The sequence below is a fragment of the Clarias gariepinus genome, chromosome 16, assembly GCF_024256425.1.
Source record: "Clarias gariepinus isolate MV-2021 ecotype Netherlands chromosome 16, CGAR_prim_01v2, whole genome shotgun sequence".
Classification (NCBI taxonomy): Eukaryota; Metazoa; Chordata; class Actinopteri; order Siluriformes; family Clariidae; genus Clarias; species Clarias gariepinus.
Genome location: NC_071115.1, coordinates 29,969,066 through 29,981,728, shown reverse-complemented (window position 1 = coordinate 29,981,728; position 12,663 = coordinate 29,969,066). Strand labels below are relative to the sequence as shown.

Below are 12,663 nucleotides of genomic sequence, written 5' to 3'. Positions count from 1 at the left end.
TAAGCTTATTTAAAACAATCCTTCTTATGGTTCATTTTTAACAGCTCACAGGATTTCTTTAATTGTATAATCCTTTATCCACAGTTAAATTCTGGATCCTCACTGGTGTTGATTCATTTCCGGTAGCAGCAGCCTTTACAGTAGTGTAGCAGCAATTAAGACTTGTAATAATTACTGTTAATGTCCTTTCTTGTTCAACATCTATGAAAAGAGTCTCCAGTGTTAAAGCTGGTAAGTTTTTTCTGACAGAAGAGAGTTTAACGCTGTTGTGATTTCTTAGTAACAAGTTGACACGCTGCGTTTAAAATTTTTTTTTGTTAACAGCTTATAAAAGATAATGCTGTTGAGAAAATGACTGCTATATCTTGTCCCGTGAAAGTTGCACACCATTACATTTAACTACAAACTGATGAAGGGACACGTCGACCTTTAATTAGGAAGAAGCCGTAAGATGAATTGATGGGGTGTAAGAAGGAAAATCCGGTTCTTTTTTTTTTTCCCCATTTCACAGCAACAGCATGACACCGAGTGTTTTACTCCAAACATGTATAATAATAAGAATGTAAGTGTAGGGAATAAGTGCTACATGTTCTGGCAAGATGGACGTGCAGCAACCCACCGTATTCATGCAAATATGTTTTAGGTCTAATCCTGATTTACATTCTCTCCAAGGCAGAATTATTTCTCCTAACCTCTTTTAGACTTTTTCATCATCCCTACTTTGACGAAACGCCAGTCATATTTATTCATTTATTTATTTATTTATTTTACTCCTTGGCGGTCAGCAGAACAGCAAATGGACCCCTATTTCTTTTTCCCCCCTCGGCTGACGTAATGGACGCAAAAGCATGAACAGCTCGTGGAAAATTAAACGTTTTTAGAGGTTTAATAAACCCAAGGGCTGGTGGCATGCCTGATTTGTAAGACTCCAGAGCGCTGAAGGGAGGAAAAAAAAAAAAAAAAAAAAGCAGGGGGGAAAAAAAAAAGCGCCGGCTAGCTGAGGGCGAGGAAAGCAACCATTCACACACCGGCTGCAATTTGCATGATAATCAATCCAGGCCCATTCAGCGACTCAAACAGAGCAAAGAGACCCAAATTACTTCATTTAATACTTGATTTAATTTCGAAACATGTATCATATTATTACTGACAGGAGCTGCGGGGAGCGAGCGCGGGAGCGCCAGGGCGCGTGAAAGGACTGCAGGAGGAAACAGAAAAGACAGCCGAGGAACCGAATTTAAGAAACGCGGACGCCTGCTTTAAGTCTCCCCGAGGAACCCCATCTTGAGAGAAAAGGATTTTTTTTTTCCACCTCGTAATATAATGGAATTAATAACCAATTTTAAATTACGCTCCCCGACACGTGACCCGAGACGCGTTAATTATTGATCACCCATTTCTGTGAAGATGAGTTGTAATTACCTAGCATAATGTGACTCCTTCATCACGTTTAAACATTTATATCGCTTATCTTGCCACGTATCCGCTGGCTAAGTTTTTCTAATTACGCAGATCGAGTCGAGAACAGGAGGCAATTCGTCTCGGCTTCAATTAGAACTATCTGCAGTGCGCATAATTTAGAAAGTTCCAGCACACCTTGATGATATGCGGCCGCCGTAATAACCAGGTCTACTTCACAGTCTTGATGGAAGGACACATTCCCGACTTCTCGATTTTTGCTCTCTTTCTGAAATTAGCTCTTAACAAAGTTATCTTAACTACAGAGTTTTTCGTTTTTATTGTTCGTTTTTGATATTTGTTTTGCAATCACATTCTTTTCTTCCTTTTCCTGTACTCTCTTTCTTTTTCTTTCCCACCATTTTGTCTTGTTTTGTCACCTTTTTAAAGTTTTGGATTATTTTCTTTCTTTTTTCTTTTCCATATTCTTCTTTCTTCTTCTTATCCCCTTTGCCATAATTCACTTAGGTTTACATTCTAGTCATGTTCCATTTATCTTTTCTCCTGTCATTTTCCTTTTTAACATTAACTTTTTCTTCTTTTTTTTAAACTTTGAATACTTTCCTTTGTTAAGGTTGTTCTTCCACTTTCTTTTTTTTAATCTTAAAGTAAAATGAGCTTCAACATGCAAATTTTTTAAAAACCTAAATTTTTTGTACATCCTGATTTAAACCCCTTTTTCCACAGCAATTAAAATAAAAGCCATTTCTATTGTTCCCAACTTTTTTTTTTTTTTTATCATTTTATTTCTTTTTCCTAACCTCTCCTGACATTTTTAAAATGTTAGTATTTAGCCTTAAATAACCTTACCTCTCGAATCCTCTTTTACTTTCCATTTTCCATATTGGTCCATATTTTGAGAATAACTATAGCTGTTAAAAAAAACAAAAAAACACCGTAACATGCTGGGATTAGAGCGCACAACTAAACACATTTTTATCACCACCCTGTTTTGGTTTTTCCTCTTTTCATGAATTTCCTGTCCTTGTCCTTCCTTTAGGATTGATTAGAAAAAAGATTTCTTATACAATAAAATGAACCAAGTGATATTTTTAGCAAAGTTCACTGCTCTCGGTGAAAATCACCTCCCACACATCACCCTGTTGTTGTTGGTGGGGATGGTGGTGTTTTATTTATTTATTTTTATTTTTTTTATGAGCTTCCCAAACGTTTCAACCTGAACGATCCGGCTGGAGATCCGTTTCATAACCTTTGTGTGCCGGAAGCCTGGAAGAAAGAAGCTGCGCCTTTATCAGATTGCATCCTTCTTTCTCGCCTCCGCATCGTTCCCCGGCTCCAGGGGAAGAAGAAGGAAGTATAAAAAAAAAAAAAAAAAAAAAAACCTGAGGGATGAGCACATCGCTTCTGGAGGCATCAATTTTATCCGAGCTCCTTGTGCCTTTTAAATGCAATTTAGCTCGGTCGGAATTGAATCAGGGGGGGAAAAAAAGACGTACTCCATCACTGAGAAACACGATCCACTCGCTATAGTACTTTATGAGTTTAAAAAAAGAAAGAAGTGGAAGGAGAGGAAGAAGAAGGCGAAGAAGAAGGAGAAGAAGAAGGAGCAGGCCATGACTAGTTCTCCTTATCTTGAGAAACTTTATTGATGGTTATTGTTATGCGGATCATAGAGTGCATGCACATACAATGACAAGGAGAAAAGGCCCGTTTCACAACACCTACTGGAAGCAGAAAAAGTATAGCAGAGTTACAGCAGTGGAATATGATCAGAGTTCTCGCCCCGGGTGTGTGACACACACGCACGCGCGCACACACGCGCACACACACACACACACACACACTAGAGGATAATCGCAGCCAGATAAATTTGGGCTGCTGCCCTATTTTATTTATTTATTTATTTATTAATTTATTTATTTTCTTTTTTTTTTCTTTTTTATCGACGTATTTAGAAGTTTTTAAAAAACGAGATATGTGACAAACATCTCTAAGTAGATATACTTGTAAACAACAGGAAGGGAAGTTTTTCTTCGTGTATGCACAGCCAAGTAGAGCACTTGGATTTATTTGTGTAGCACTTTAAAAAAAAGGAAAAGAAATAAAAAATGACATAGTGATCCTTATTCGTATTTACATATAGATATCTTGTTTTTTGCTTTTTTTTTTTTTTTTCTCAACAATTTTCAGGTTTTTCCCAGATGGTTTTTCAAAATGGAAAGGCTGCGTCTCTAGAAAAGAACCGTACAAAGGATGTCACCTTACAAATGACCTCTGGAAATAATAAATGCTAATTAGTAGTAGTAGTAATAATTATAATAATAATAATATTAATAATAATAATTGTAAAATATAAATCATGAAGAAGGAAATAAAAACAAAAAACAAATGCAGATCGTGTGTGCAAAATAGTACAGACAAAAATATCCATCGTATATACAATAGTGATTGCATTACTCGAGTGATAGAAATTTGGAGTATGATTTCCATAAAAAAATAATAAAACAAACAAACAAACAAACAAAAACAAAAAAATAAAATAAAAGAGACACCTTCTTCTAACTACGCTAAAATCTAAAACGTTACACAGCTGTGCATTTCATAAAAGAGAACATTTTCCACTAAACAGCTCAAATGTACTGTAATATGGTTTATTATCTCTAATATTATTATGATAAATTATTATATGTATTATAATTCATCCCTCGCTTTTAATCGGTAGAAATAATCATTACTTTTGGAAAAGAGAAGAAAAAAAAAAACAAGAAAAAATATAAACACCAATACCTTTACAGATTTTTTTTTTTAAATCTCTTTCATAATATAAATTTCAGCAAATCAGTCAGTATAGTGGAAGTACCTTAATTATATATATATATATATATATATATATATATATATATATGTATATATATATATATGTATGTATGTATATATATATATATATATATGTGTATTTTACATTTGTGGTTGGCGTTCTATACTAGTCAGGATCTAAACCTACAAACTAAATATGAAATACTGTCATGGTTTTGGAGTTACTCTAAGAGCTGCTTCTGTTAAACACATAAGAAAAAAAAGGTAATAAAAGTAAACTTTGGTTTGGAGTAATGACTGGTATCAGACGGAGGAAATAATCAACGCTAGTGGTTTCGCTCCTCCCATACTGTGTCTTCGTGCCACTCAGGGCGGGGCCGGTCTCCTTCCTGCCCCGTCCTGCTGCTGCTTCCGTGGGTGTCTGGGCCGTTAATCCACCATAAAAAACCCCCCGAGAAAACAAACCAAAAATCAAACCAAAAAAAAACAAAGAAAAACCGAACAACAAAAAGCAGAAATCCAGTACTACTGTAGTCACTTACAAAATATGATCACCCCAAGGGACTAAATATTTATCATACATAATTCATTTACATAAACAATAAAGCCCTAACAATTTTATTTTCCTTTAAACATCTTCTTCTTTTTTTGTTGTTGTTTTTTTTTTAATCTAGCAGCTCTCTAGATCACCACAGAAACCTCTACAGCCAACAATTCTATGTTTTTAGAAATTAAAAACCCACAATATTAAAATACACAGCACAAAATATCTTGAGGTATAAGATGAAAAATATCCGTGTGTGTTTCCTTTTTTTTTCTCTTTTTTTTGTCCTCTCTCTTTTCTCCGCAAGAGGTGCTGAAAAATGATGCACGACTGCATTGTATTGCAATACCCAGGCCTCGGAAAAAAAGTGATTCCCTCTGTACCACCCTCGGGAAGAATTCGAGTTGAGTTGAGTTGAGTTGAGTTGAGTTGAGTTAGGTGTGTGTATTACATTTCCTTTTATTTTATTTTATTTAATTTTTTTTTAGTATGGAGCGAAACGGCTGTATCCGCCTCGGTATATACTAGCCTGCAGCGAAGAAAGAACGAGACCCACGTCGTCCGCGTGGCTCCTGGTCTTGGCGTCGGTCAGCGGTGCGAAAGCGTTCTGCGAAGACAAACCGCCAGCGTGCTGTTTTTTTTTTTTTTTTACACTTTAAACACAATCAACGTTCGACATGATGACGGATGTTTTTTTCCTGTACCTGTACGACGATCCTCATGCAGCAAGCAACACCGAGATACCGCATGCCAGAAACGTGCTTAGCTACTTCAAATAAAAAGATGAGCTAAAAAAAAAAAAAGATGAAACAAAGCCGTGAATGATGTCATGCACTTCACGGGCATCCATTACAGGATTACACAACATGCATTACGGAAACTCCTCTGGTTAGGGACCAGTTCCGTTCCTAAGGGTGTTTTCATGCAAGGGACTTGGACATGGGTTCAAGTACACCTGACCCAATTATGAAAGCCAACTGCACCTAAACTACGAAAGTGGATCGCTGTTTGGAATCTGTGTGTGTGCAGCATGCACTGATCTCATCCTTCTGAACTGCATGCACGATGATAAAGTAGGAATATTAGTAATATTAGATTAAGCTAAAGGCTAAACCAAAGCTAACGGTTCTGAAGGCTAAACAAGCCTTTAGTGCGAAGGGTGACTTCCTTAAACCTGTCTAAACCATCCTGGTGCCCTGCTTCTGGTTGGAGTTCTCATCACATGAATGCCCCGTGTGATGCTTTGTGATGAGCCTGGTGTCTGGGGATGGTTTCACTCTACCATAAAGACGATTCTGGCCTCGACTGGTGTTGACAGCTGTTTCTCTGAGGACTTGACTTGGCTGCAGTTGCTCGATAGTTCAGGACTGGAAATTCCTACAAGTCTACCTGAGTCTCTAATCACCTGGACTTCATATTAACATTAATTAACATCAACTGTTATAGCTGAACTGGCTGCCACCTAACACACAGTATGACTGTAGATCAATTCCTGCTCTCTGTTATCACCCAGATGAGGATGGGTTCCCTGTTCAGTCTGGTTCCTCTCAAGGTTTCTTCCTATTACCATCTCAGGGAGTTTTTCCTTGCCACTGTCGCCCTCGGCTTGTTCATCAGGGACAATCTGACCATTTTGATTCCTACACATTTACATTCCATACAAACTAAAATAATTTCTTTTGATTGTGTAAAGCTGCTTTTATTATTTTTTTGCTGACCGTTTATTGGTGGTCAGCAAACCGAACACATGCGCGGTGCAACCAACAGTATGAAGTACTTATCTGGGTATAAATAAGTGATCTCGGGTACATAATGTGAAAGCTCGCATGCTAACATTCACTTAAGTTTACTTTCGAGTCATGTTCATTTTCCTTTTAGCATTAACTTTTTCTTTTTTTGACTTTGCATACTTTTCTTTGTTAAGGTTGAGCTTTCATTTTTTTTTCTTTTAAGAGTAAAATGAGCCTCAACATGCAAAATCTTCAAAAATCGAAAATTTTTTGCACATACTGATTTTAACCCCCCCTTTTTTTACAGAGCAATCAAAATAAAAGCCCTTTCTATTGACCCGTAACTTTTTTCCTGTTTTTTATTTTTTTTCTTGCTTTCTTCCTAAACTCTCCTGACATTATTAAAATGTTAGTATTTAGCCTTAAATAATCTTAGTGTTATTTTTAAAAAAATACCTTCTCTCTTGTTTAAAAGTTTCCCATTTTCCTTATTGGTCCATATTTTGAGAATAACTATAGTTGACTATATGACTGACGCACGCGCACTGAGACGATTACCCACAATCCCACAGCGCGCGATAGAGAAGAACCGTTGGCACGGTCGTCATCACGTGATGCTTGGCTGACAAAGGGCATGCGTACTACACGTCAAGTCAAGACCTCTCTCGTTTATCAAGTTAACATTTATTTAAATATTCTGCGCTCGTCTTGCAAAATGCTTGCAATCCAAGGTTCCACTGTGAATCAAAGGTAGGTCAGAACAGGTACCTACTGTGTGGCTTTCATTTCCTGTCAAATCCTAGTCTTAGCCCTACTCTGCTGTCCAGATAAAACACACAAGAAGGTGAGTCCTTAACTCCAGGGACTTCCTGTGCTGTTATGATTATATTATAATAATCCATACAGTGGTATGAAGTTAAATAAAATTTGCATTGTGATGGAAATCACACCACGCCACAGGCTAATTCCCGCTCACTCGACTCGATGCGTTCGTTCTTATTCTCCCTCTCCTTCTCTCAATCAACCCCCCCCTCCCCTTTTTTTTAGCTCTTACCGCTGCCGCCGCGCCACTAAGGTGATGGATTCAATTATCAAAATGACTAATTATTCCATTAAGCCGAGCGCTCGGCTAGGTGATATTCGCAAAATTAGAAATATAATAACTAACACGCACTACACTGCCAAGAAATTAAGACATTCATCACGTTTACCGCGAGGATTAATGTGGCATTTCGGCTGCCGTTAGCACAAAAGACAAATTCAATTAAGTTTAAGCGAGCCGGTGTCAGCTGTACTAAAATCCATGCACTGGTTGGGGGGGGGGGGGGGGGGGGGGGGAGCGCAAAAAAAGACAACAACAACAACAACAAGCAACAACAAGAAGCAAATGATACCCAAATGGGAAAATAACTAGAAAGGTGAGAGGCTGAGCTGAGAGACACAACGAGGGCTCACCATGGCACCAACGCTGTATGTGGCTGCTGGAGCAAGTGCGTGGTTGTAGGGGTCGGCAGCATAAACTCGTCCGTAACTGTAGAGACAAAAAAAAAAAAAACACAAGCGTGTCACGTTTGCACACGTCTTCGCACACACACAGACATATACACACCTTCTGAGTGATGAAAATGAGCACACCAAGACAGAAAGAAGCGTTTAATCATACACAAGCGCACACGATGTTAAAGTGTTTGCACGATGACAATCAGATGGAATTACAGAAAGAGGAACGGCGAGGCGTTCTGCCTTCATGCTCTGGAATGCAGAGGAACATCGCTACTTACAATCTTCACCAAAAACAAAACAAACAAACAAACAAACAAACCAAAAATAACGCAAAATAGCACGTCAATCCATGCAACGGCGAGAACAAAGATCATTCTCGTCTGGCTGAAATAAAGGACGAGTGTGCTGAGGGGGAAAAAATAATAAATAAAAAAAGATTAAAATGATTTCAGACAGTTGTTCTTGTCTTAAGTGGAACGCCGTTATCAGGATTTCACTTTAGACACACAAGCACCTCCTGCTGCCCCAGCTCTGACGGAGAGGAGTGTGTGTGTGCGTATGTGAAATACCCAGAGGCTAAGCAAAATAATCCAGGTTTTATCTGCTGCCCTCGTTAAAGACCAGAGGCCTGGACCACATCGAGCCAATCAGGAGGCAGGGCACGACCTGCCAAGGATGAGCTCGTTTGCATATTCGCATACCAGATCAAGATTAAGAAGTTAATCTAAATTACCGCGTTATTCCTTTTTATTCGCACTCGAGAGATTTATAAAAGCCTGTTTACGGGAGATAGTTTTAATCTGTATGAACCTGAGAGCGAGGGGGCACGAGGTCATACACTCTCAGAATGAAGAAGGGGGGAAAAAAGGAAAAAAAAAGAAAAAGCACACTCTCTCCAAGTCTGCTAAATTAACCCCGGAAGGTTGACCAGCTAAGATTTGAAACGGAGTCTGACAGAGTCCATAAAGTCTCGATTTAAAAGAGTTTATTTCATCAGTTATAAGAAATTTAACAATTATAATTACGATTCTTAAAAAAGGAATGAAATAAAGAGTTGTTTGTATCTTGATGAAATTATTCCCTAATGAATTCGTGTACTTCGTCCCTGTCTTAAAGCCCATCGAGATTATTAAGCGAAGAATAAAACACTCCGTGTTATACACACACTAGGTGGTGTAATGAAGCCGAGCTACCGCAAGTTAAAACTAAAGGAGTTTGATTTCTCTCTCACAACAGTCAATGAACTGTAGTATTTATTAACCGACAGCACACTTTTCATCCATGTTTAATTTAGTGGTGCGTGATGAGAAAAACAAGTTCACCCTGATGTCATTTAAAAAAGAAAAAAAAGGGAAAGATTGTCCTGACCATATCACAAAACATGACCCTGAAACTGGAGACTCCTTCCAAAAAATCCTAAACATAAACATGACCCTATTTCAGGCTGCATCCTTTCCTGTCCTATTCCGAGTCGTGGTTTTGTAGAAACGATACTGTATTAGGATGCTGGCCTTGATAAAAACCTGCAGCTGCGCTACTACACCTCCCGAACAATCAGAATCCTGGATCCAACACAATATCTTACAATTTAATGATCCTCACTAAAGCATCTTTTAATCAACTGATGAAATAAAGCGGGGTTTAAAGTCAAAGAGAACTAACGTCTTGAGCGTAAATGTGAACTGAAATCTCACAAGCACAGGAATGATCTGAGTTCGTTATCTCTTGTAGATTCCCACGTGTGACCTTTCAAGATTTCACTGAGGTGGGTCAAAGGTGAAACAGATTCACGAGAGCGTGTTTGCTAATTAACGCCGGCGACTGCTGCATGCTAGAGGCTACTGATAACACGCTCTACACGGATGCTGTTTTTTTTCTTTTGTAAATGTATTAATGAATCTCAAGGCAGTGTTATGATGAGGTAGAAGCAGCAGTTGTGGTTTTTTTTTTTCAGCTAGTCACTAAGACAGAACGTTAAACACCGAGCTGTTATGGAAAGCACTTAAGCTCACACCGGGGTCGTATAATTTTCCGCACTTGGCTCATGCGGCTAAGCGCTCGTCCGAATTCGAGATTTCCACAAAAAACGGCTGACATCGTCAGAAACCGCCGTCCTGTTAGCATATTAATTTGCCCTTGGTTAACAGGAAAGGGGTCGTTAAAGCAAAAAAAAAAAAAAAAAAAAAACAGAAATCAATATGTGGATGGATGGACAGGTCAATTTCTCTTCCAACAATGCCTCAGGAAAAAAAAGAAAGAAAGAAAGAAAAAAAGAAAAAAAAAAAAGCCAGGACACATTCGGACGTCTAGCCTCCTACAGCCAGGTGTGCAAGATGTTACAAACCAAGCGAGCGAGCTTTAACATGACAAACACTCCACTACCATCATCACCAACACACACACACACACACCACACACACACACACACGTCAACCGAGATGGAGATGCTCTGACAAGGAGTAAAAATCGATCACAGAAAGGAAAGGAAAGAAAAGGAAATAAACCCCAAGACACACGCATAACCGTACACACACACACAAACGCACGCACGCACGCGTGTTCATTTCACTCCTGAGAGGGAACGCATGCACTGTCGGAAAGCAGTGCCTTGCAAAGGAAGGAACCAACAGAAAGAAAGAAAGAAAGAAAGAAAAAACGGGGTTGCAATGTCTGCCGGCTGTCCTCATGCAAAATGCTACGACTACTTCCCTCTGTCAAAAATGTGCATTCCATAAGGAAAAGAATAAAATATATATAAATATATATATAAATAAATGAAAAAAAACAAATAAAAAAAAAGTCAAATCTACTAATTGAGGGGGCGGCAACAAGAGAGAGGCGAGCAATAAAAGCACTCACTGTCGAGGTGCATAAAAAAAGGATATGCCCGCTCCCTCGTGGGTGCATCGAGAAAGTGAGGGTGAGCTGTTATTCATTTTCATATTTTATTTATTTTACCTGAAGAGGTGTTACAAGAAATTTCATCTGCCGCAACGAGGACGAAATGATTTCTGCAAGAGAAGATAAAATTCACAATGCCGCTTGCTGACTGGCTGTATGGGCGGTAAAAGTGAGAGGAGGGGGGGAGGAAAAGAAAAAGAGGGAGAAAAAGAGGAGGTGGAGGTGGAGGGTGATTTATGGCAAATGGGTTTCAGTTCACACACAAATAAGAGCGTGGTGCGGTCTTACACTCGACATAAAGCATGTAGCATGCTGGGAAGAAAAAAAAAAAGGGGGGTGGGGGGTAAGGAGGGGAAGAAATATGTAATACAGCAGGGTCCGAGAGCATGAGACGCGAGGTTATTCATGAATCTTGTCAGGAAGGTCAATTGGGGTTTGAAAAATTAGGAAATTCAGTAACAATCAAGCGTTAATGGTTATAAGACCGGTGGGATTTAAAAACTCTCTTTCGATTTTTACACCATTTTTTGTTTTAATGTTTCAGATTTTTCCGTCTATATCCCAACAGATGACCCTGCTGTACTATATATATATATATATATATATATATATATATACACAATATAAATCACATGACAGATGAGATCAAATCAGAAGTGAGGCACGCAGCGCAGCACACATGGCTTAACTCAATCCACACGTCCGATTCAATAAAGAAGTGCGAAGTGCGCTCTGGCTCGGTTCGGCTCTCGGGCATCTGCTCTTTTTTAAACCGTGCCCTTCTCTGGAGGGATTGTGTTGGCCTTAAGTCTGTTCCTGAGCGTGTCAAGGCTCCTGAAACCACTGCAGGCATAGTGGCGTAAATCAAAGCGCTACCAGATTCGGAGCGTTATATTGAACAGAAGAAAGAAAGTAATAAATATAAAACTGAGACATGCGTAGAAATATGTACGCCACGGGAAAACTAAGAGAGAAGAGGTAATGCTTTACGTTAAGGTTTGTTTGTTAGTTAAGGTGAATTTTGGCATTAAATAAAAAACGGCAGTGATATTAATAATGTAAAAGTGACACGTTTGTTGGTCGTTTGTTGATTTTATTTAAAGCAACCGAACAAAAACTAATTAAAATAAACAAGAGATTAATAAATTAATCGGCAAAATTTACAAGAAAATCAAATACATCTATTTTCGACTTGCAAATGTTCAGCTTTTAATAAGTTAATTGTTGATTTTCAGCTTGTTAAATTTTAACAAATGTCAATTTTGGAACTTGACGTAAGGTTTATTTATGCTAAAGTTTATCATGTATATGTACGTTATTTAAAAAACTCTAATGTAAAGCATTACCAAAAAAATAATAATAATAATAAAAAACAGGACAGAATAACATTTTGCATCTGCATACATCCAACCACACTGAATCACTACAAAGTATTGAATGGTAACATCACAGTGTAAGACACAATGTAAGGTTATGGACTACACATCGTACCCGGGATGTTTGGAGCGTTATGGAAGGTTGACAGTATCATAACCAAACAAAGCACACGTATATATCAGGTATATAACTTAATTCTTTTGCAACATTTCAAATACAGCATGAAAGAAACACCATTTATCACTTCAAGAGCATGAATTTATAAATCTTGTAAAGATTAACATGTGATAATTATTTGTTTTCTAATGAACATATATGATCATGGTTTTAAAATACTTCATGTGATGTCATATAGCACTTTTTATTTTTTAG

The 12,663-nt window shown here is 38.1% G+C and overlaps 1 protein-coding gene across 7 annotated transcripts in view; it reads right to left on the bottom strand.

Annotated features, from left to right (window-relative positions):
- Positions 1-4,363: 4,363 nt before the first annotated feature.
- Positions 4,364-12,663, bottom strand: part of rbfox1 (RNA binding fox-1 homolog 1) — a 283,330-nt gene continuing 275,030 nt past the window's right edge. For 6 of the 7 annotated variants that reach the window (XM_053514709.1, XM_053514712.1, XM_053514708.1 and 3 more), the window contains 2 exons: positions 7,966-8,041; positions 4,364-5,387 (listed from right to left, as the gene is read on the bottom strand). In XM_053514709.1, the coding sequence (XP_053370684.1) occupies positions 5,265-5,387; positions 7,966-8,041 (199 nt within the window). In that variant the 3' untranslated portion in view covers positions 4,364-5,264. Of the gene's footprint in view, positions 5,388-7,965; positions 8,042-10,971; positions 11,025-12,663 lie in introns of all 7 variants that reach the window. The other variant, XM_053514710.1, reaches the window with a different exon arrangement.